The sequence below is a fragment of the Lepidochelys kempii genome, chromosome 17 (assembly GCF_965140285.1).
Source record: "Lepidochelys kempii isolate rLepKem1 chromosome 17, rLepKem1.hap1, whole genome shotgun sequence".
Taxonomy (NCBI): Eukaryota; Metazoa; Chordata; order Testudines; family Cheloniidae; genus Lepidochelys; species Lepidochelys kempii.
This window is the reverse complement of record NC_136396.1, coordinates 4,427,222-4,451,335: the sequence shown is the minus strand read 5'-3', so window position 1 is coordinate 4,451,335 and position 24,114 is coordinate 4,427,222. Positions and strand designations below refer to the sequence as shown.

Here is a 24,114-nt window from a genome sequence, read left to right as displayed (position 1 = left end):
TTCACTGACAGCGTTCTATTGCTCATGTGGCTTGCTTAGCTGTGAGCAAACGGAAGCTCTTACTGGAGTCACACAAAAGTTAGTCTGGAAATGAAGCACAACTTGAGCTAAAAAGCGGTGGCAGCTTTAAAAAACCAAGCCGGCACCACAAAGTTACTCTCCGAATGGGGCAAAGGAAACATCCAGAGTGAAATTGAACAGTGTCACTGAGCAACAGCTCCAAAGCATGACTTAAGGCTACCTCTTTTAAAAACCTACCTTGCTCATAGCAGTAAGGGCCGGGTCACAGGCTGCATCCAAGTCCTGCACTAACAGCTGTATGCTGTTTGAGATCACACTGCAAAAATCAAGTACAGGCATTATGATAGTACTCAGCAACCCAGTGCCAAAACTGACTTCTCTTAATGTTAAAAGGAGAAAAAACATAGGTGACATTTGTACTGAATTGTGAAGAGATACACAGTTAGAATTTTTATTTCTCAGAACCCAGGAAATATTGCATGCCATTTACAAGGGAGCTAGCAGATGTGATATAATCTAGACAGAGACCGCCTTTCACCATGCCTTGACATACAGAGGGGGAATAAGATCCCAGTAATGTGTCAAATCACTTACATGGGCAGCGTTGCTGGAACAATTTGTATAGTGGGGGTGCTGAGAGTGATTAAAAATGAAAACCCTATACATGATGGAAACCACTTCAAGCCAGGGGGTGCGTGAGAAACCCCAGCACTCCTAGTTCCAGCACCTATGTACATGGACCACACCCAATGACCAAACCGTCCGGCACTGGGGGCAGAGCTCACCCCTGAAGCCTGTTTGTGATTCTGTTTCCAAACTTCATCTGGTCTTTTTAAAATTAAAATTTCATTTCCAATACGCAGTTCTACACCATGCACTGGGATGGTTTCCACTTGATATTTTGTTGTTCACATATTAACCAAAGAACCTTACAATAAGGCTTTTAAATAGTGCAGCTAAGACTGTGCATCTGGATGAGTTCTGAATGTCTGTCTTCCTTTTGCCGGGGCGACAGTAGATGGGCCATTTATAGCATGTCTAGCACCAGTCCATTGTTCTCGTTTCTCCAGAATGATAGGACATGCTAAACCATGGTCTTTAAAAAAAAAATTACTAATATTTCTTAAGAGCCATTTTTGATCCCATTACACTAAAGTTTGGACTTAAAAATCATAGGCCTGTAGGGCTTAACCTAAAACAACAGTGAAAGAATAATGTATGTTCATCTTCTGTATCTTGGATCATCCCCATGGACGTGTGACCCAGCAGTGCCTTTACTGCAGGCTTTTGCTAGGAGGTATACAAGGCAAATCACCTTCCCACTAAATAAACAGATTTTAACCTCAGTACAAGCCTCAAGCCTTTCATGAATGACCTCTTAATTTTCCATGATCATGTTTTGCTATTTGCCTTGCAAATGATGCTGGCCTAGTCAGAACTTGCTGAGTGTGTAACAAACCCTGATTTCTACTTTCTTTCCCACCCTCACCATAAGTAAAATTCTGTAGATGCTGCTCTGCACCTTACCAGCTCAAGGGTTGGAATTTTCTTTTAGACATTTAAATGCAGTTATTGACATAGATGGACACCATCAACCAGCTACCAATTCACTCTGCATTGTTCCCCCTTACACACACAAACGCACATGCAAGCTGTCAAATCTCTCCAGTAGAGCTCAAAGCACATGAAGACAGGAGCAGTGCCCTAAATAGAAAGAGTGCTCCTGTCCAATACAGGATTTGTTTCTAAAAAGTGACCTTGACAGGCAAGCCTGTCAAAAACAAGCCTGAAAAATATTAGAGATGAAGCGCCTGTTGTCTTTAAAATAAATGATGTGGCATTTGCACTAAAACGAAAACACTTGTGCCCATGACTACTTGGCCGCTGTGCCTCTCTGCCATCTGGTTGGTGCCACATGATTTGCTCCCTAAGGAAACTACCCAAGCTCAAGCAATACCAAGATAGCTGGGATGGAGAGAACTGGGCTGCTTGGGTATGTCTGAGTTCTACAGGACGTCTGCTGTCAGCGAGATGTAGGGAAATAGTTGTGGTTTAGCACCAAAATGGAACATGACCATTCCGACAGAAGGCAAGCAGCTCGCGACTGGCTTCCATATGTTCGTAGTCTACCTAGGGCTTCGTCACCAGCCACGGAGTCTGCTGTAAGGAGCGGCAGACAGTAAGTTGGGGGGAAAAAAATCGAGTTTTAAAGATCAGCCTGAGTGGTTTACAGGACAACGGGATTGCAGCAGTGCCTGACTTACGGCACCGCGCGCACCGAGCAGCACCAAACGCAGAGTGCTGCATGACAGCCGTGCTCAGAATCCCTGATCGGAACTGGGGCCTTGCGGAACTCGGGGCCGTACAAACAATCCATAGACGCAGATGGGCTGTCCCCTGAGGAGCTTACAGCCCTTTACAAACTAACCAATTCATCCACAGCACCCCTGTGAGAAAGGCATCTATACTCCCTGTTTTACAGATGGCAAAACCGAGGGATGGGGACACCAAGGCCGGCCTTTTCCAAGGAGGCAAGGAAGTTCAAACTAGATACCCTCTCACTAGGATCAGGACAAACCCTTTAGAAATCCATCCTGAAGTGACTTGCCCAGAATCACACAGCAAAGGAGCGGCAGAGCTGGGGTGAGAACCTAAGAGTTTCTTGGTTCCATGTTCAGACCACAATTCAATTTAGCCTCCAAGTTTGCCTCAAGAAGACTGTTCGTTATGCTCCTGTCATTTCCTAAACGACCTGCACAGCCAAACACTTCCCCAGCTAATTGCTAATACAAATTCTTTACATGCATTCCAGTGATTTTTGCCTTCTCTTGTGCAATTACAAAGAGAAGGGAAAAAAAACAGCTGCTGGGCCTAATGACTTGTTCAGTAAAACAGTGGGCGGGGTGTGTTATCAGCAACATTTTATGGCTTTATTTACTCCTGGGTACAACTAAGCACCAGATCCCAGTAGAACGGACTTGTTTATTGTTTAAAGAAAAATGTCTATATCAAAATGAGGTTCAGAGGCATGTCCTCCACCGACAGGACACTGGCCAAAGTGCTACTCTGATTTAAAGGTCTTTAAAAGCCTCTGCTATGAGACACATCAGCCCTGAAGGTCTAACTTTAAAGCATGTAAAATGGCAGATGTGTGAACAGTATGTCAAAACAACTTCCAAAACCTCATCTCATTAGCCACTAAGTGAGACAACCACAACTGAAAGGCGACACAAAATAGCTGGCTCATAAGAGCAGGTCATGGCAGAATGCAGCACGCACTGTCCCATTGCCCTTATTGGAAGAATTGTACCACACAGCAGAATGGCAAATTACATTCCCACTTCCAGGCTAATTTGCTTTGGTGTTTCAGCTGTAGGCGAGGGATTCGCTCTTCTTAGTTAGGATTTGAGAGATAACACAGAGAAAGGGAATTTGATTAGGTCAGAAGGAAACCAGGCTGGAGAAGCAAGAGGAGCCTTAGAGTGTGAAAATCCTGCGTGGGCATTTTGTTTGTCATCCTGCCCATTACAGCAAGAGAGGAGGAATAGTCTTAGCTGGAGCCAACAGGAAAAAGCTTTTAAAACAGCCTTGCTGGTAGCAGCAGATCAACATGGGCTTGTTATCTTTACTAAATCTTAGCTCCAGGACTGGCAAGAAGCACCAGTAAGAGTGTACAATTTGATTAAACACTTGTTCAATTAGGATTTCAAGGAACAGTGGTTCTGTGACAGATCAGAGAGTCAGGATAACTGGGTTCTGTTCCTAGCTTTGCCAAGGACTGTGTGTGTGACCCTGGGCAAGCCAATTAATCACTCTGTGTCTCGGGTTCCTCACCTGAAAGATAAGATGGGGATAGCCCTCATAGGCTAGATGGTTGGAGAGAACTTTGAGGTCCTCTGATGGAAGGTGCCAGCAATGGTCTTCTTATTAACATGGGATAAAAATCATTTTAATGTATGATCACAATTTCCCCCTCAATTACATTTTTTAAATGCAAGGATCTTGCATCTTGGACCGATCATTTTATGCCACATGAAATGGTGTTTGATAATAATGAAAATACTGCTGATTTACACTGGGAAATTACTGTAGGAAGAAGGTATCAGGATGGCTTCCTTCTTGAAATGTAACAGGAATCTCAGACAGCTACCAAAATGCAAATGTTATTCCAGATGGGAACTCACTATTTCCTTTCCTTTCTCAGTCTTTTTGTTCCTTTGGCCATAATGATGGGGAACAACTACATCGATGGTCGATACCACTCGTGTTCTTGGGCTGTCCAGGAGAGAGACTGTTTTTTCACCTGTGAAAAGAAGCCTACTTCTAGACTTAAGCATCATGGCATTACCAGTTTATATCCTACATCTACCAGCCGTTCTGCTAGTACTGGCCTGGCCTACATCACTGAACAGATCAGCTATGACATTTGCCAGTATTATGGAAAGATGCCCTGCTGGACATACATGCTGAATGTATCCATCTCTCCTGTCAGGTTGATTCGTTCCATGAGACTTGCATCCACTTTTTCTTTGAGCTTTTCTTCAAGCTGTCAGGGGACAAAATGAGTAACAGACAGACATCAGATTTCTACCTAAATTGATAACTTAGCTGCCTAAACTCCTGGAAAAGCCAGCTTGTTAAATCAGGAAATGGTCCTAGACTATTGCAACCTGTCTGAGATTTCCTTAGTGGGTAATAGTATCCAGAATAGAAATTTCCTGTCTGTCAGAACCTCTAGACACAATGGTGGTGTGTCCTTGAAGCAACTGACTTTCAAGGCTGTAAAAGCAGAGTTTCTGGCCCAGTAATGCACACAAATCTAACATGACAATGTACTAGGGTACTAACTCACCTAAACCAGGTGTGTAACCCACTGATGAATATGCGTTACAGGTCCCCATTTGTGCCAGATGTGCAGAGGCTATGAGTCTACAGCTCCAGCTAGAGCAGCTTGGTTCTTTAGCTAAAGCAGTAGCAACTCATGGTTTTTGGTGTGAAGGTCCCCGGTTGAACCCGCACTGGATTGGCCAAGATGGAGGCTAACACAGGGCATCCACTAAGCTAAGACATTCTGAGAGCATGTTAAATGTCGAGTTAACCACAATGATGGAGGCGCCTGAGGGAAACATTGTGTGTCCCCTCTTTTCACTGTGCCCTGGCACTCGGTGAGATGATAAACCACATTCCTGGTCCTACATTAAGTTAAGACTTGAAGGATAATGGAAGAAAGGATTTTGATGATTCACCCTCTCTTGGATTAAAGCAGTTGATGTATCAAGCATGAAAGAACACTACCCAAAAGTGAGATACCAGTTAGAGTTTAAGACACAAAACTGTTCTGATAGAGCGAGGGCAGCAAAATCAACGCTCGCTTGTCTTTGAAATATGGTTTTAATTAACGTTCTAGTTTCCATACTTAACCCAGCATTATGCACAGCAGAAATTACTACGCCAATTTCAGCACAGAACCTGTCTGACTTTTTTAATTAGATGAGTAGCAACCTTTAATTTTAAAATTAAATATTACAAGCTATTACTTAGTGCAGCTGAGGACCAAGGTGCAGTACTTCATTGTCTGATTTGCCATGGCATAATCGTGTGGTGGATGGGATACAATATCACAGGTTATTGCAGAGGGAAGTTCACCTGCTGGGTTGTTGCCAAGCAGTACTCTGCCGTGCTCAGGATGCTACAGATGAGACAGAGTTCTTCTACAGTAAACTTAGCCACTTCTGAGCCCTCCTTTTCTTTCAGCAGGCTGGTGATGGTCAGTCCACCACTGCTGCTTGTTGTTCTGGGGGAAGACAAAAATTGTGAGGCTCAACCATCAACTGTGCTTTCTGGTACACGTACACACATCACCATATGCACTATTTATAGATTTTAAGGCCAGGAGAAACAAGTCTGACCTCCTGCATAAAACAGGCCAAAGAATCTCACCCAATAATATCGACACCAAGCCCATCCCTTCTGTTTCAGCAAAAGGGAATCTTATAGAAAGAGATCAGTTTTTATTTCATGACTTCTGGTGATGGAAAATCCAGCCCATTCCAGTGTATTAGACCTTAACCAAAATTTAATACACATTTCATGGCTAACCCTGTCTTGGTTGTCAACTGCTCCAATACTCTGCTTAATGGCTATAGGAAGATCTCAGTAGCTATAATGCAACATGGTAATAAGCTATTTATTATCTGATCACTAAATACATTTCAACATATATCTCAGAGTTTAGCAGTCCTTTCAAATATTGTGGTAACTAAAAGGACAGTAAATAGCATACGGAGATTATCTCCTGTATTTTCTACTGATTTGTTGATACACAGCAGTTAATCAAAGGATCAGAACAGTTGGGAGTCAGGAAATTCCCTGCCTATTTCAACTCTATAATCCAAATCCTTTTTAAAAAAAAAGGATAGGACAGTGATATTTATCTTGGACAGCAGAAATAGAGCACAAAAAGTCATATGTTCAAAGAATGCAACTGAGGTCTGCTGGAGAACACACGTTAAATTCATCTCTCCATTTTTTTAAATGTAACCCCACTACCATATGTAAAACATTTTAGCTGGTTTCAGAAATTCACTTTGCAGCTCACAGATTTAGAAAGGGTGACAGCCTGGATATACCAAATAGCTGTATGCATACATTATCTGTAACTAGCATTGACGATTTCCCAGTGAATTCACTTGGACAATTCTCACTCTTATTTACTCTAGTGTAAATCCATGACTTCAATGACTTCACTGGATTGACATATGTTTAACAGAGCTTAGTTCAATTAATTATGTCTGTGTGTACACACACATACACCCCCCCTACCTAAAATATTTCCAATCAAGACACTTCAGAACCCTATAACGAAATTACGTTTATTACTCGTTATTATATGAATCACATCAGTATCAACTTGATTGCCCTGATTTTCAAAACTGTGCTTGCACAACTTTGCTTCTAATTTGCATGTGTAATTAGCACAGATGTGTATGTCAGGGCTTTTGCGTATACAACCACCCAACGTGAAGGGGCCTGACTCTTCACTACCTTACATCTTGGCCTCTTGGTGTTAAATGCTTCTCTTCCTATCTGGTAGTTTCACACTCACTTTGCATGTGACACAAGGTGTAGGGCAGTGGAAAATTGGGGCCTGAATCGGCCATTGGGGTAGCTGTGCACAAGCAGTTCTGAAAGTCAAATCTCAAGTGTTTATTGTTCTTGGCACGGTATCCGACTCCCACTGAATTACAATGGGAGAGGGTCCTAACTCCCAGAGACTCTCCTGAAAATCCCAGTGCTAGCTCTTCTGTTTGCCCTCCTGCTGTCTCTCAATTCAATATAACAGTACTTTGTATTTACGTATGGGAGTCATATCACAGCTACGCGCTTCCTTTGAAAGTGCAATGCTGGTATTCACAAGTGTTGATTTATTAACCAGTTATCATCACAACACATCTCTTCCCACACGGTATCCCCAGACTGTGGCCTAGCATTTGGGAAACTAAACTTACTTGGGCAGGTTTCCAGAGAGAATTTTCCAGGCATATTCCCGGAGGTACTTCTGAAATATGGTGGTCAATGCTATCATGGGTTCACCAGTGCTGAGCTGCGAACACTGCACCATGCACTTCTTGTAATAGACAAAGAGGTCAGCACAGCTGGGCAGGACAGCTCCCCCTTCATCCACATTTGGCTTGGGAGGCCCTTGAGCTTTGAAATCAGCAACAAATCTGTCAATCAGCTCGCCAAGATTTCTAATGCAAGGAAAATAAAGAGAGATTTTAATATGGTGGTAAAAAAATAAAAAGATATGCTTAAAACCAGATGTCTTGTCGTATGATACCAATCAAGTGAATTCAAATCTTAGCAGACAGATGCTTTAGACCTCTCCTATCCCCACCCATTCAGCACAAAGCTTGTTCAACAACAAAGAATAGGGCAGAAGAATAATGACCTTGTGTACTCAGAATTTTAATGGCAGCTTCAATTGGTTCTCCAGACATATAAAATATTACAAACCCTGCCAGGACCAGGTTCAGCATATTAAATGCAAGTGCATAAAGACTATGCTCAAGTTTCATTCCTGGCACCAGTTGAAGTAACAGTTGTATTGCACAGCTCAGCCTCCTCCAAATCAGGGCATGGAGAACATGCTGGTTTAAAGGGACGAGCTCAGAATGGTACAGCATTGGTGCCATTTGTTGTTTCATGGTTTCCGTTGGTTGTGCAGAAAACACAAATCCTTTAAAGAAGCTTTATTAATAGACAACAATTATTAACACCACATGAAAGTGTGTTTTTTATTCAAGCTCTTTTTAATCACTGACTACTTATTGTATGCAAGCATGGCACTTTTTGCTGCCCCCGTTGAGCTGCGGAGCACCAGAGTTAATCCGCTCTTCGCTAACTGTAATTGCTACAGGGGATAGGATGTAAATGCCCCAACGAAGTTCACTCATTACCTAGCCCACCATGGAGAAAAGGCTTTTCAGCTTGGCAGATGGCTGATACAAGCACTACAGAATCAACACAAGTCTTCTGATCAAATGGGGTTCCTTTGGTCCCACTTCTCCAGGACCAGCACCTCCGTGTTAGCATACCAGGTTCCATTCTTAGAGTATGGATGGGTTTGCTGGTCTGTGCATGATAGGTTTCATTAGAGCTGGTTGAAAAATAGCGCCCTCCCCCTCCCCAAACAGAAAATATTGGGTTTTCAGCAAAATATCAAAAATCAAAATATTTCTGCTGAAAACTGAAATTTCCATTCAAAATGGCACCATGGTGCTTCATGGGAGTTGTGGTTTGGATCCTTACTCTTCCATTCTTCTTTATGGTCGAGGCTCCCTGGCCAGACTACGTCTCCCATGATGCACTCCTCTGGTGAAGAAGAGGGGGATACATCATAAAAGTGCCTGGCTGTGGTGCATCATGGTAGAAGTTGTACAGCCAGAAAGCCCAGCCCAACTCATAGGGGAAAATGGTACCATAAAGCAACTCAACTACAATGAGACACAGCAGCGCCATTTTGAACTGAAATGTTTCAGTTTTCAAACAAAATATTTGGGCTTTCAGGTGTTCATTTTTTTCAACAAAATATCAAAATTTTCCACAAAAAGTAGACACTTTCTGCAAAAAATGTTGTTTACTCAAAACAATTTTTCGTTAAAAAACCAACCCCCTGCCTAATTTCAACTGAAATTTTCAACCAGCTCTACATTCAATGCCTGAGACCTGGCAAATCAGATAACTAACTGGGCTGGAAGTATCACGTGCACTGGGATCCCCTGAAAAGGGCACAATAACCCTTCTGCCATTATGCTTCTGATGCTGGGCTTCAGGAATAGTCCTGTAACACCTTTCCAAACATAATTTCTGGACAGTCTCAGGACAAAAATACACTTATTTTCTCTTGCAGATGAAGACTGGACCGTCAGCATCAGGGTTCAACTGCCTTTGCCACGCCCAGGTTTGCAATCAAGGATTGATGAGCCTGATACCGGACACTTCCAATTTGATGCTGCAGAAGTTGAAGAACTGCATGGATTTGCGCAGTCAGAGCAACCGAAAGTAACCAAGCAATATGCCTGCCATGGAGACATGGAAGGAATGACTGCTTGGCCTTGATTCTATGGCTTATGATCCTATTCTGTGTTGTGGAGCCCCTTTAGCAATTAAATACCTTATGGAGAGCCAACTACCAATTTTGCAACGAGGTGTCTGTAGAATGGGTAGGCCTAGCAAAGTGCCAGAGACAGAAGCTCAACTACGTCGGAGCAGTGATCTGTGAGCTCTGCGGGGCAGGCATTGTACCTGCCTCTCTGTTTATGTGACACCTAGAGCATTATGCAAACCTGTGACGATGACGACCATTTTCTTCCTTCAGGAGACGTGACTGGGAACAGAGGGGAGAAATAGATACAGAATCAGGGAGGTTCCTGCCATGGCTGCAGCATCAGCTGAGCCGATGCCTACTAAAGATGGCTCACATATGGTAGCCTGCAGCATTTCTTCAGTGTCCCAAAGGATAACTGACATGGCCGGTTCCTAGTAAACGTCCTACTAAAAATTCAACAGCTGCTTTTCTATCCCAGCAACTGTGCTTTGCGCCGTGTGTGCACACAAATCTGACTCTTTGAGTAGGCAGCAGCCATACTGTTCTGATTTCTACTATCCCAAGACACGGTGAGCAATGGCAGTGGCTTTTGTTTCTTTACACCTCTTATGCTTGATCTCCACAACAGAGTCTCCTTTGCTATGCAAAGCAAGTTAGATGTATTCTCTAGCTCCCCCAAAGCCTTCTCAATACAAGCACATGTAGCTGCAACAACAGCTGTCTGAAATGGCTGGGAAAGCAATGCTATTGTACCATGCCTATTCTAAGGCTAAGCTGTGCAGGCAAATGTCGGGATCCTGGGGTAGCCAAATACCATGGATCACCACTTCAGCAAATGATCCTCAACTCTGGAATTCACTTCCCCTCCCTTCATACATCAGAGACTGGCTGAATGAGCTGGCCTTCTGGTCAGATTGCAAAGCCCTTCAGGCTTTTCCCGGTGAGCAAGCTGGAGAGGATAGATGGATTGGGGTGGAGAGGAGAGTCCTGTGCTGAAGGAACTTTAATTGTGGACATTGGTCCAATTTGCATTTGGAAGTTATTGTAAACAAGCAGCTCAATTTTGCTTCTACTGATGTCAATGAAGTTTTCCCATTGATTTCAGTAGCTGCAGGCCCAAATGCTGTACAAGTGCCTAAAGCATTTAAGTTAGTCCAAATAACTGTTTTGTCACTTTTCTGATGGACTGCATGACCTTCACTGTGAGCCGGCGGGGTCAGCAGAGCACCCTCACTCATCCTCAGGCCACTCTGGAGTTCTTGTCCAGATTGATGTGGGACTGATGTGCTTCTGGGCCTTGATGAGCCTGGAGATGGTGACAATTCTTTGCAGGAGCTGTTGCTTGGGAGTTGGCAAACTCATGGCAGCTGGACTGTGAACAAATACGCACATTTCTGCCAATGCACCACAGGAACAACATATTGGCCTCAGAGCAGTGTGAAGCACCAGATAGGGAAAAGTTGTTCCCTACCATTAGGAGCTGAAGTGTGAAGAAGGTAAGAGAGAAACAGAAAAGGACTCTCTCCTATCCAGGTTTTGGAAATGAGACCGCTGCAGACAGGACATTTTTTTTTCCATATGCAAACGGGAAGCTTCTCCAAACAATGGCATACTAGCTGGGAGCAGATTTTCCAAAACGAGGTGAGAGAGAGAAACTGCAATGAAATCACTCGACTGCAGAATTTTACTCTGTTTCTAATGGACTCAAATCCTTCTATTTGCATGCTCACCCTTTCTTGATTCTCTCTCTCTCTCTCTCCTGGTCTCCAGAATGTCAGTACTTTTTTCTAGATCTACGACAGTATGCAATTAATACAAGTTCCTAGTTAGTGCTATCACGACACAGCTGTCAGCTGAGCAATGACAGAATTAATAGCTAGTGCTTCGTTCTTCATTAGATGAATGGGAGGATGCACAATCTTCATGAAGAAGAGCTGGATATCAAGCCATGAAGCAACATGAATAAAGAATGCACGGCGTTTAACAAGCCAGTTTGTTCAATCTAGATAACATGCATCATCTCAGTAGTAGGAGCAAATAACGTGAAGTAGTCCAGGTCAATTGTAGGGTATAACACACTATTGGATACCTCTGGAACTCCTTGCTCAAGTGACCCCAGATTCAGACCACTAACCCTATGCTGGACTACAATAAGGCACAGCGATTTTCAAGACAGTTTGAGTATGTGGGGATTTTAGAGGACTTAGAAATATTGGCTGATAACAGTTAGCAAGTCTCAACTTTAACAGAGCTACTGCTCTGCTATAATATAGATTTGTTTATTTCCAACATTAGATTTCCTTCCAACATTATATTTATTCATGTTGCTCACATAAATTGTGCGTCAGAGTCAGACGCTTATATCCCAGAGAGACTGAAGTGCAATCCGATGCCTGATATTTGAATTGTAACCAAGCCTGAAAAAATCCCACAAATCTTTAAAGGCTTTCTTCCAGGTATCTCCTGCGAAACTGCTACAGATTTTGGCACCATGTTTCTTCATACTGGTATGGAAACAATTTTCCAGCAGAAAAAAGGAACCAGCTGCTTTCTGCCACGAACTAAGAGACACTAAACAAAACTTCTGTCCCACCATCCTTTCTATTTGCTGCCCAAATACCCAATTAATTATCTGAGCAACATCCCCTATGCAGATATCAATCAAACAGATCCCTCAAAGGTTCAATCCCAGTAGAAAAGATTGTACAGAAAAACAAACTTGGGGGGGGTCACTAATGTGGCAGTTTTTCTTTGAACTCCCTGCTATAAAGCTAATGTAAAACATCTTGGGGACTGCGGAAGAAAACAGGAGGAAAAAAACGTTGAGAGCAGGAGCAGGGTGGGGTAGGATTACTGAAAACAGGGACTGAATTGGCCAAAGGGGGCAGAGGGGGGTGGAATGTTCAGACACTTTGGTGTTTAGCTTGTGGAGAGAGAGGGAAAAAAAGACATTTCCCTTTGTTCTGCAGTGAGAATGAAATCTAGCCCCAAAAGGACAGACTATTGCACATATTTTTTAAAGCATAAAAGGTTTATGGGACATGGAAAAACTGACCCAGGATTTGCAAAGAGAAAAGGAGTACTTGTGGCACCTTAGAGACTAGCCAATTTATTTGAGCATAAGCTTTCGTGAGCTACAGCTCACTTAGAGACTAACCAATTTATTTGAGCATAAGCTTTCGTGAGCTACAGCTCACTTCACAAGTACTCCTTTTCTCTTTGCAAATACAGACTAACACGGCTGTTACTCTGTGACCCAGGATTGCTACCTGGCATTTCAATGCAACTGGGACACAGTGGGGCTCTGATCCATGACTGGGGCTCCTGGGGGTACAATAATATGAATAAATAATAATTATATCACCATCATAAGCCTCTATCCAATTTAAGCCCATTCATTTCTCTCCCCTCTGGAGCCCTCAGGGAGCTGGCTGGTCACATGATGGTGACTCCTCCTCCGCTCCCCCAACCCTTAAGTTATATTAAAAGAAGCTAAACTATTTTAAATACTTTCCCATTATCACTTTTCCCTGTAATCAGTCACTGCAGTTGTCATGGGGGCATTATTTGATCACAAATGGGAGGGAAGGTGCCCAGGAAACAGTCTATGAAGATGTGGTCAAGCCTATAGAAAAGTTTGAGAGCCCTAGGCTAGAACATCTTCCATTCAGAGGATCTCTAAATATTCTGCAGTGAGACAGAAATGATGATGATGCTTTAATAGTTTACGGTGACTCAGATACTAAGCAAAATGGTGGGCCGGGAGTGACAGAAAACCTATTTGATAATAGCTAGCACATTCATAGCACGCTTCATGCGTAGGTGTTTATACAAATAATCAAATCTCAGAACACCCCTTTAAGGCAGGTGTTACATCCATTTTACAGAGAGGTAAACCCACACACAGCAGGGATAAGACAGATGCAAAACATTAATAAGCAAAACTATAGATGTAGGACTTGAGATGAAAGATAAGTGTTTATCATGGAGGGGCAGTTGACTATGCTCTGAGTCTTCATTGCTCATATTGCAGGAGAAAAGCCTGCTTCCCAAGAGGCTCCAAGCCTATGGGACTAGAGAACACCATGATCCAATCACATCAGGGGCATTCAAACTTTGCCCAACCCAAGGCCACACTAGTAACTTACCAGAAGCCTAAACTCTTTTCCTGATTTGAACACAAACATCCAATGGTAGCCACTCTCCTTTTTAAATAAGGAAGCAAGGGCTGCGGAAATTAATGGAACCTGCAATGTGGTTTGGCAACCCAGACTGTCAAAATGGTGCATGCTGGGACTTGTAGTGCCTGCGAGTCACATCTCTCAGCAAGGAAGCAACAGAGTGCATTATAGGACTTGGTGGGCCCCATTTTGGCCACCTTTCATTGTGAATTTTCCAACGTGGGGTGTGTGTCAAACACAAACATCCCTCTGCAGTTTCTCTTTTTGGGGGGTCCATCTCTGTACATCACATCCTTTTTAAGAGATGAAGGAGCGGCACTACTGTTGCTGACTAAAGCGAGCAAAGCAGAATTTGAGAAAACCCTCATCATAATACACATTCAATTAAGACAAAAAAAAAAAAAGGGTGCATGCTTTTTACTCACTTGTCCTGGGACTCAATATATACATAGAGGTGAGGTTCAAAGCACTTGGAAATGATGCCATGAAATGGGTTGTCTGGCGCCTTTGGCTTCTTGGGCTGCAACGAAACCATTTAGAGCAATGATTGGAAACCTGCCATCAAACTTCTACAGAAAATAGCAAAGAAAATAGCACAGCAGGACCTACATTCCTTAGAACTTTATTATAACCCAGAACTCTATGGCTAGATAACCAACAATGTACAGAGGGTCACGGTTTGCCTCAATCTAGCAATATTCTCTTGTGTTTATTTGCCTGGTTTATTTGCTTTGAAAGATAAAGTGTTGCTAACAACATATATAACCTGGTTTGGACCCTTCACATCGTAAGATGTCCATAGAATCATAGAAGTGTAGGGCTGGAAGAGACCTCAAGAAGTCATCAAATCCAGCTCCCTGCACTGAGGTAGGACCAAGTAAACCTAGACCATCCCTGATAGGTGTTTGTCCAACCTGTTCTTAAAAACCTCCAGTGACAGGGATTAGTTAGTAAGCCTCTCCGAATATCTAACCTAAATCTCCCTTGCTGCAGATTAAGCCCATTACTTCTTGTTCTACCTTCAGTGGACGTAGAGAACAATTGATCACTGTCATCTTTATAGCAACCCTTAACATATTAGAAGACTTCTCACGTCCCCCCGCAGTCTTCTTTTCTCAAGACTAAACTGCCCAGTTTTTTTTAACCTTTCCTCATTAGTCAGGTTCTCTTAACCTTTTATCATTTTTCTTGCTCTCCTTTGGACTCTCGCCAATTTGTCCATATCTTTCCCAAAGTGTGGTGGCGCCCAGAACTGGACACGGTATTCCAGCTGAGGCCTTCCAGCACTGAGTAGAGCAGGACAATTATCTCTCGCATCTGACATACAACACTCCTGTTAATACACTCTCGAATATTAGCTTTTTTCACTGCAAACTGTTGACTTGTACTCAATTTATGATCCACTATAACCTCCAGATCCTTTTCAGCAGTACTGCCACCTAGCCACTTATTCCCCATTTTGTAGTTGTGCATTTGATTTTTCCTTCCTAAGTGAAGTAATTTGTGCTTGTCTTCACTGAATTTCATCATGTTGATTTCAGACCAATCCTCCAATGTGTCAAGGACATTTTGCATCTGGCATCTTGTCCTCCCAAGTGCTTTCAACCCCTCCCAGCTTGCAGTAAAATAAATGTATGGTCTTTCAGAGAGTTGTCTTTTCACTTGTAGAGTTCTCTTACAATAAAGAATAGTTTGTGCTTTTATAACACCTTTAAACAGAGGATCTCTAAGCACTTTGCAAATAAATAGGGAAGTTGTGAAGATTGGTTAATAGTAAGGAAACACCATCAAAAGGAAACCCCATTAGAGATGGGCACAGCAGCTGTTTAAAAGCACAATGAACACATACCTACATTTTAAGACATGAAATATACTATACTCAGGTGGAATTTAGGTAAGCAGATCCCAGGGTTGCAATTATCAATGCACAGAGCACGGTAGGATCTCTTTCACTATGACAACATATTTTATGGGGGGAGGGAGGTTATGTTTTAAAATTATCACTAATAATACTATTTTTCATATCAGATTTGCAACATTAAGTACATGCACAATTTTGGGTCATCTGTCTTATTCTTATTTTATTTCATATAATATTTTTTAAGTGCCGAGCCCAACTCATAACCATGGCACATCCTCCTTTCTGGGAGTCTATATTTCCAAAGCCCAGCTCATTCACTGATTCAGCAAAGTCAATGGGGCTGTTCGTATGTTTAACATTCTGCACATGCTTAAGGACAATGCTGAATTGGGGCTTTAAAGCCTCCAAATATTTGTACCGTATCTAGAATTTTTAAATGTTGATATCGACACTTTCTTCTGTTGTCTCCATTTCTTAGCAACCAGACAATTTCACAGCCTGCAAAGAAAGCACTGATGATTCGGTGGTAGAATTCTCACCTCCCTTGCCAGAGACTTAGGTTCAATGCCCAGCCAATGAAGAGCTGAGTTTTCCCTCTTTGAAAAAGCCTTTTCATCCTAAGAAAAGGAACTAGAGAGCTCTTTCCCACGTGCTTTCCTAAACAACAGACAAGGAGGCACTGGGTCACCTGTGGAATGTGCACAGAGACTGGAAACACCAGCATTTCATAGAAATAATTAAGACTAGCGCACACAAAAATGAGTAATAATGTGTGGCTGCAAAGCCTACGTGAACCAACAATTTATGGAGGCCAGAACACTCCATGAACCTGGTTTCATTAACCTTTTCATGAACAACAACACTGGGGAATGTGAGCTTTTATGACTCTGGGAGAGAGCAACTGCCCAGCATCCCCCAATCCTGTGCTTTGCCAACGCCTGTGCAATCCAGCTGGATGTGTACATTCCTTGGCTTCAGGAAGAAAGCAATGGGTGGCATTTCTAAAACACACCATTCCCAGAGGTCTCTGGAACGGGAGCTCTGACAGGACCACCTTGTGCATCAGGGAATCAGGGATTCACTAGGCTAGTGATGTTTACCGTTCCTGTGGCTGGAAGAGCTGGATTAAAGCAGAGATTGTGTGTGCTGTCCCTCTCTCTCTCTCTGCATCATCCTGCACCCCACACTGCTTAGAGAGACAAAATACTAAATCTTCTAACAGTAGCACTGAAGCAGTATTTCAGAGTGCATGAATGCTGTCCAAGAGCTGCAGATGTTTAAGCTATTTCCTCCTGGAGTTTGATGGAATAATAAAAGGTTACTGTTGTCACAGTAAGGAGGTCTGCAGCTGGCCCAGTTTCCTTTTATTACTATCCAAAGTAAACAGATTAAATCTAACTGCTAGGATCACCAGAAGGGTTTCTTTTTAACGTGGATTTCTTTGATTTCTTTCCCCTCACTCTTGTGCCCCCCCAGTAGCCCTCTTCCACTTACACATGTCCTCAGTCATCAGCACTAATATCTTAGAGGCTTTCTACCTCCCAGCCCCCTCCACCTTCACCCTCTTCTTTTTCTGCTCCTCTCCTGCCAGCAAAGGCGAGTGAAATATACGAGGCTCTGCCACTAATGTGCAAGTGTTAGTCACCAAGTGGTGCCTAGGAGGCAAACCTCCTTCCCAGGTGTGCCTCAGCTGGGCGGGGCTTTGCTGAGTGCACTCACAGCTCCAGCCAATCGTGGTGCCATTCTCAAGGGTAGTAATCTGGGGAATGCCAAAAGTGGGGCTCCCTCCCTCACAAGAAGCACTACAGGGAATGGCACGACGGGCTGGCACAGACTTGATGCCAGGAAGGAAACCAACTTCCTTGTATGCTGGGAACTAGACAATTCCCTGCTCAGAAATACTTGAATTGCCTTCTGACAAGTTAGTACATTCAGCTGTTCATTAAAAACAGGGGATGGTTCTGCAGTTCATTTAGTCCCTCGCCTGCCCTCTGGCGCCCTTGAGAATCCCCTCAGTTTTTCTTACACTTTACTCCCTCCCCAACACCTTTCCTCGTGGCTGGCTTTCTCCTAGCCAGCGTAGGGTAGACAGGAACAAGTCAATGCCCACACCGCCCATTGGTAAAAAGGGCCATTCTCAAAGGACACACCATGCTCAGACCTCCCTGGCCCACAACATCCTACCTCCAGATCATTTCCTGCCCCTAACAAGCTCAGGAAGGTGGAGCTCAAACTCAGGTTCCTGATAGCCAAGGCCATCAAGGTAATATCCCACCGGGAGGAACAAATCCTTGTTTTTAAAAATATCTGCTTTAGGACTTTCTTTATTATGATTATTAAATTATTTGCATTTCAGTGACCCCCAGGCACGGAGCAGGACCAGAACAAAAAGATGGTCCCTGCCCCAAGCAGCTCACAATTAACGCTCTGCAACCTTCAACTGTATCGAGCAAAATAAAGCGGCTTGTTGGCTTTGAGATTGGTGTCTATTAAAACAAAGAATACCACTTCCAGCACATTCATTTACTGTTTGTATAGTGCTCTAAAGGTGCAAAGTGTTACGTAAGTGCTTCGCTTTCCCATCCCTGGAGAGGGAATGGAGAACAAACAAACAGGATATAAAAATCCCTCCACTCATATTTTTGGAGCGAAAGTGAAAAATTACACATAATGAGCTTCCCATATTTATTCTCATTCACTGATTTGAGGTTTAATTTGCCCAGTTGACAAAGCAAAATATGATTCTCAAATGGCCAGCACAGCAAATATCATCTAGGATCTGAAAACCCAATTATATTCTGGTGCCTTTTGTCAGTAAGGGTTCTCCAGTTACATTTCAGCTGCTGACCAGGTTGCTGACATGCAAGGTAGACTAGAACCCAGCTCATTCTCCCTACCTTGGAGGAGTAAAACCGGGTTTGTTTCAATAAAGTGAACACCTATGACCTGAAGTCACATGGGGAGATGTGTCCAGTGAGGGACCATTGCTGTAAAGTATTTGTTGGACCAAAGTATTTGTTGGACCACATGCTCAGCATGTGGCAATGACAATGAACTTCTCAAATAGATTTGGAAAAAAAGCTTAGGGACTTCCAGAGAGTCTCAGGAACTGGGACTCTTTTGTTTGCAGATAAGGAACTTGGAAGACTTACTCTGTCTATATCGCCTTTCTCTATCACAGTTTCGTCCGTCTCTGTCCCAGTTTCATCTTCCAGAAATGGGTTGGTGGAGGGAGGTGGCAGCTCTGCCTTTTTCTGTTAAAAAAAGAAAGTCAGTAAAGGGAGAGACAGTTTCCTTTTGGGACATCAGCCACGTTGCTGCATTCTCGCTTTGCCTTCCTAAGCCCTATCTGCGTCTCCCCTCCCTGCCCGATTGTCTTATGGGAATAAATCTACAGATCACGGATGACCACAGAACATCGAAAGCAAGTATCAGCCAGAGGTCTGCTTTGTGAAAACGCAGAAATGAATTCAAAGCTCAACGAAGTGAAAGACTGACGGTGAGGCGTACTGCCAAGCACCTCCATCCTACCTCCTGCTAGGCTACAACTAGAGTCCCCCATCCTCCTCCACTGCTCTATCAATGCATCTCACTCCTGACAGGCAGCATGCCCTTCTGTTCCAGTGCTGGGCTCCCCAATCTGCCAATACACCCCAGGAAGGGAAATTCTGGCTAACACCACCACAACAAATTCCTACTCTCCCAAAATTAGCCCTGGGATCTTTAATAGCTAGCAAGCTGGGTGGTCAGCGGGTCACAGTTCAGGGCTCCAAACTCTGCTCGCTGCTCCATCAAGCATTAGAAGCAGAACCCAGAATTGGTGCTAAACACTCAAGAGGGAAGAAGCAGAGTTTGAGCTAGCGGCAACATGGTCTTTACTGGCCGACAAGCGAATGGTGCTGTGGAGCACTAAGAGGCTGGAGAGGGTGAAGAGCCTGCTAGGGGAAGGGGAGCAGAGTGGCTTCCGTTCGAGGGCTGCCCTGTAAGAGCACTTCTTGGTCACACGGAGATGGAAATATAGAGATGGTGGGGTGGGGCAGGGGAGGGAAATACCCATGTGAGACTCCAGTCACATGGTTTCCAAACTGGCTTAGCCAGCCAGGACAGACTGTGCTGTGGGGCAAATCACAGGTGGTATGTGAGTGTGATAACGTAGCAAGCCCCAGTGCATGAGGGGGTAACCCAGAGATCTGCCCACCAAGTAAGTAATGGGGGTGGACACAGAAAGGTAGCGAGCAAGTGGCTGTGGCATGGCTAGCTCGAGTGTCCTTTCCCCCGCAGCAGGCTAAGAAGCTAGAAAGGGCTCCAGCAATTGGGATGCATTGTTCTGTTCTTGGGTTTATTTGGAATCTTTTGTGCACAAAAGCTCCAAGAAAAGGGACTAAACTCTGCTGCTCCTGACAGCATCGTTCATCGCTGCCAGCTAAGGTTTCTGCCCACTGGTCTACAGCGGGCTTGGTAGAAAGTGAGGTGGCGTGTCACCATCTGTCCACCCCTCAGACAGAAAACCTCTGCAAGTTCCTTGTAACTCACAGAAACACGACCAAGTATGCAAAGCCAGAATGAGTCTTTACTGGTTACACTCCGACCATTCAAAAGGGGCCCACATGCTCCATTGGCCAAGTCTTGCCTTGCATTGGCAAGACTTGGTTCTAACCTCTTTAAACAGGGGCTTTATTACAGAATTGCTGACACAGCAGTTAACTACAGAACAGTGCTGCTGCAGCAAATCCTGTATTTCGGCTCCCCTCTGCCACTCATCTCCACTGTGTATTGTCCGTATACCCATATATAATTACATGCTATGTTTTGTGTTTAAAAAAGAGTTCAAATGACAGCAATCCCAGGCTTCATGGTCCCTAAACAGAATCAGAAGTGAGAGAAAGGCTGCCAGGAAAAGAAATTAATTTTCTTTATTTCAAACTCCCTTCTCTCCTCTTTTGTTGTTCTTCAATTACAATTGCTTCCGTGCATCCTGTTTCTGAAGGGAGAATGAGAACAACCCAATGCAGTCAGCTAATTAACAGCACATTGGATAATAAATATTCTGGGAAAATGAAAATCAGATTGTGAAGAACTCTCCAATCAATCAACTGAAGGAAGTGTTAAAGAACTCCCCCTTTAATTGGCACCATCCACTGCATTACAGCAAATAGTAATGGTTCAATCCATCACAGTGGGCCCTGATGGAAACCATTACACCTATACAGCTTCCTCAAAGATAAGAGTCCAAACAGGCCTCCGCAGATTAACACTGCGGAGCAGCGCTCCTCAAACCTGCGGTCTTTGAGCCACATCTGGCATTTGTGCTGTCTAGGCAGCATGTGTTTAGCACTCCACTTGCTCATCTTAGATTCCAGGCAGAAAAATCAGAGTGACAATCCCAGGAACACTCCCTAAGCTAATGGACATGCTGGTAACAGACAGAGCTCGGAACAATGAAATGAGACAAGGCCGCATGCAAGCTGCCAGGGTCCTTTCCCAAAGCCACTTTCCCCAGCAAATAAGAGTAAACCCCACGGCTAAGGCAGGATGGGACCTTTTCCATGCAGTAATTGGAAAGGAGCACTGAGAAGAGGGGAAAATGTTCAGTTATGATGTTGTATCAGCGTGCAAGAAACTTGTGTCATGATGCATATTCTGTGGTATAATTATGTAGTGGCTCTTCATAACAAAGGGGCTTCAGCTATAATTTAATTAAAGAGGCGCAGGAGAATTGTAGGAGAAGTAGGATAACCATGCACCCTCAAGAGGTAGGGGAGGAAGGGGGTTCTCTGTGCCCCAGGTGGAGTACCTAGGATCAAAAACTCTCTGCTCTCCAATCCAGGCTAACATCTTTTGGGCAGAGGCTTTCAAAAGGTATCCTTTATAGCGCCTCACTGCCCCAGTTACAGCTGAGGATGGGAGTTTCTTCCCGTAACTGCTAGGGCTGTAGGGCTGTTCTTTAGAAGTTTCCTTACCACGGTCCCATCAGCCAGAGTGCACCCCGAGAAGCGTTTAGCCATCAGCCCTTCAAAGTTGGTCGTTCTCTGAATGGCAAACAAAAGCAATTTCACCTCAATCTCTTTAGCTCTTGTGCGCATGATCTTAGCAAGCTCAGTCCTGAAAGGGAGGGAAATGAAGGATGTGATTTCGTGCTTGAAGAGATCAATTACTTATGCACATATTAAGAAAAAGATTTGAAGCTTATGGTCGTAACTCAGTCCAGTTCCTATAGCGAGCCAGCTCTCGTCACTAAATTCAAGTTAATTCCTAAGCCATTCTCATTTAACTGCTAAACTCCCATACAGATTAGGTTTCAGAATTCATACCCATGTGAGGTTTGTGCGTAACAGGACACCAGCCACTAACATCCAATGTACTGTTCTTAGCCAGAAAACCCTACAGTAACAAAGCTTTGGTGAGAGCAGTGCTTATAATTGGGGTCAGAGAACAGCAGCAGGGACAAATGCTTTGGGGACCTTGGCTGGCGCATACTTTTCGGTCTCCTGGGGGAATTGGCTTTCAAGGAGCTAGCTCTGTGAGATGGCAGTCCCAGGCTTCCCAGGCTCGTTACTCATCTACAGCTCTGCTGCAGGGAAGGTTGGCTTTTCCTTTTATATCAATATCTGTGTATTCAATGTATTTCTGTAATTCTCTCTCAGGATTATCACCTAAACAGCATTTTTTTCCCTTTGTAAGTCACAGGCAGTAACCACTCTACAAAGACATTTAACAGCAGCATTTTAAAATCTTACAGATCTGCCATCAACTCAGCGAAAAACATGGATATGCCCTCTTAGCAAAATTCACCATGCTAGGAAGCACGATGAGCTGCGTTTGTGCTCACCTCGTAACATGGCAGAACTGAACGGCGATGCGCTCCGTCATGCACCACTCCTGCGGAAACATCCGCCCGTACTTTTCCTCATAGTCCATCAACTGACGTTTAATCCAAGCATAGCGTCGGTCAATTTTATCTAGCCAGGCGACCTGAATGAGATGAAGAACACTGTACAGCCTGCAGCTGCTAATATTTAGACATGTTGCCTAAGTATATTCTAGTGGCTTTAGAGAAGAAGTGGGGCTAAGAAACTTGAAGTCAAATGGAACTGAACAACAAAAATAATACTTAGCACACCTTCAGACTGCTTAAATACAGGAGGGATTTTCAGACATGCTGAAGTGACTTAATAGCACTAGTCTTACTGAATGTCAATGGCAGCTGTGCTCTTAAATCACTCAGGTGCTTTTGAAAATCTCACCCATTCTCTCATTTATTCCCAGCACTCTGGTGCAAGGTACATATTATTCCCGTTTTAGAGAAGGAGAATTGAAGCCCCAGAGGAAGTCAGTGGGATTAGAACTCAGGAATTCCTGAATTCCCATTTTCAGCTGGCTTTCCAACTCTGGCACTTGGGCCACCAGTTGCCTGCAGGATCCTTGCTAGTGCTGTGTAGAAGGAAAAAGTACAGCACAAGACCACATCCTAAATCATCATCCACTCAATAGCACATCATTAAGTCATTACTCATCTCTGACACAGTTCAGAAACAAATATTACAAAATCAAGCTGGGAAAATATGAAATTAGTAGCTGCCAACAAAGCAAAATCCATTTCTTTTGCAACACAAAATCTAACCATAGCATGCTGTGTTCCACTTACGTCTTGGTTTTCCTGGAAAAGTACCAGGTATTCTGAGAGGTGTTGTTTAATAAATTTCTTGATGATTTCCTGTTTGATTCTGGGATCTAAGACACTAGCAACTAGACAGGCATCACGGAGGACGTTGCTGGGACCGCCAGGCCTCTGTCAAAATAAACAAGAACAAAAGATTTACTAGCCAAAAAGCCTAAAGGAGAAATTGCAAAATCTACTGGGTTTTGCAGCTTCATCTTGTTTTTGTCCTCTACTTTTAGTTTCCTTTTCCTTCCACTGCTGCTGCCCGGCTTACTGATGCTTAGGTATCTGGCTTCTGGTGGATGAACAATGAAACATCTCTCAGCAACCTGCAGCAAAGCACAGCCAGCTCAGCACACCATTTTCGTTAAGCCCTTCACTATACACAGAATAATTCTCTAAAGAACGATGACTAACAAAGCAATCCTGGGACAAGCAACCTTGTTCCCAGCTGCACGGAGGGCCAAAACAGAAAATAAAAATAAAAAGCAGACAGGAGTTGATCAAAGCTTCAACATTTAGAAAGTTATTTGATTGCTGGTCGATATTGGCACATACCACAGCTTTACCGCACAAGACCGCAAACATCACAGTCGCTTAGAAGCATCTTCAGTAAAATCCCACCCCCCAGTGCAGTTTCAAGTGGACACAGAGTTACTCTGTTCAGGGGCTCTTTCAAAGCCTCTCCATTGCTTTCAATGAGCTTGAAGTAAGGCTGCCATTGTGCAATCCCTGTTCTTAAACATTCGTTGCGTTCCACCAGTGCAGTGATGGGCAAAGC

At 43.7% G+C, this 24,114-nt stretch overlaps 1 protein-coding gene across 4 annotated transcripts in view; it reads right to left on the bottom strand.

The window, feature by feature from the left end:
• VPS53 (VPS53 subunit of GARP complex) overlaps positions 1-24,114 on the bottom strand; it is an 89,820-nt gene that overhangs the window by 24,904 nt on the left and 40,802 nt on the right. For 2 of the 4 annotated variants that reach the window (XM_073315574.2, XM_073315575.2), the window contains 9 exons: positions 23,319-23,462; positions 22,503-22,645; positions 21,634-21,775; positions 18,826-18,927; positions 14,238-14,332; positions 7,530-7,772; positions 5,668-5,815; positions 4,485-4,567; positions 259-337 (listed from right to left, as the gene is read on the bottom strand). In XM_073315574.2, the coding sequence (XP_073171675.1) occupies positions 259-337; positions 4,485-4,567; positions 5,668-5,815; positions 7,530-7,772; positions 14,238-14,332; positions 18,826-18,927; positions 21,634-21,775; positions 22,503-22,645; positions 23,319-23,462 (1,179 nt within the window). The remainder of the gene's footprint in view (positions 1-258; positions 338-4,484; positions 4,568-5,667; positions 5,816-7,529; positions 7,773-14,237; positions 14,333-18,825; positions 18,928-21,633; positions 21,776-22,502; positions 22,646-23,318; positions 23,463-24,114) is intronic. The other 2 variants (XM_073315576.2, XM_073315577.1) reach the window with 1 other exon arrangement.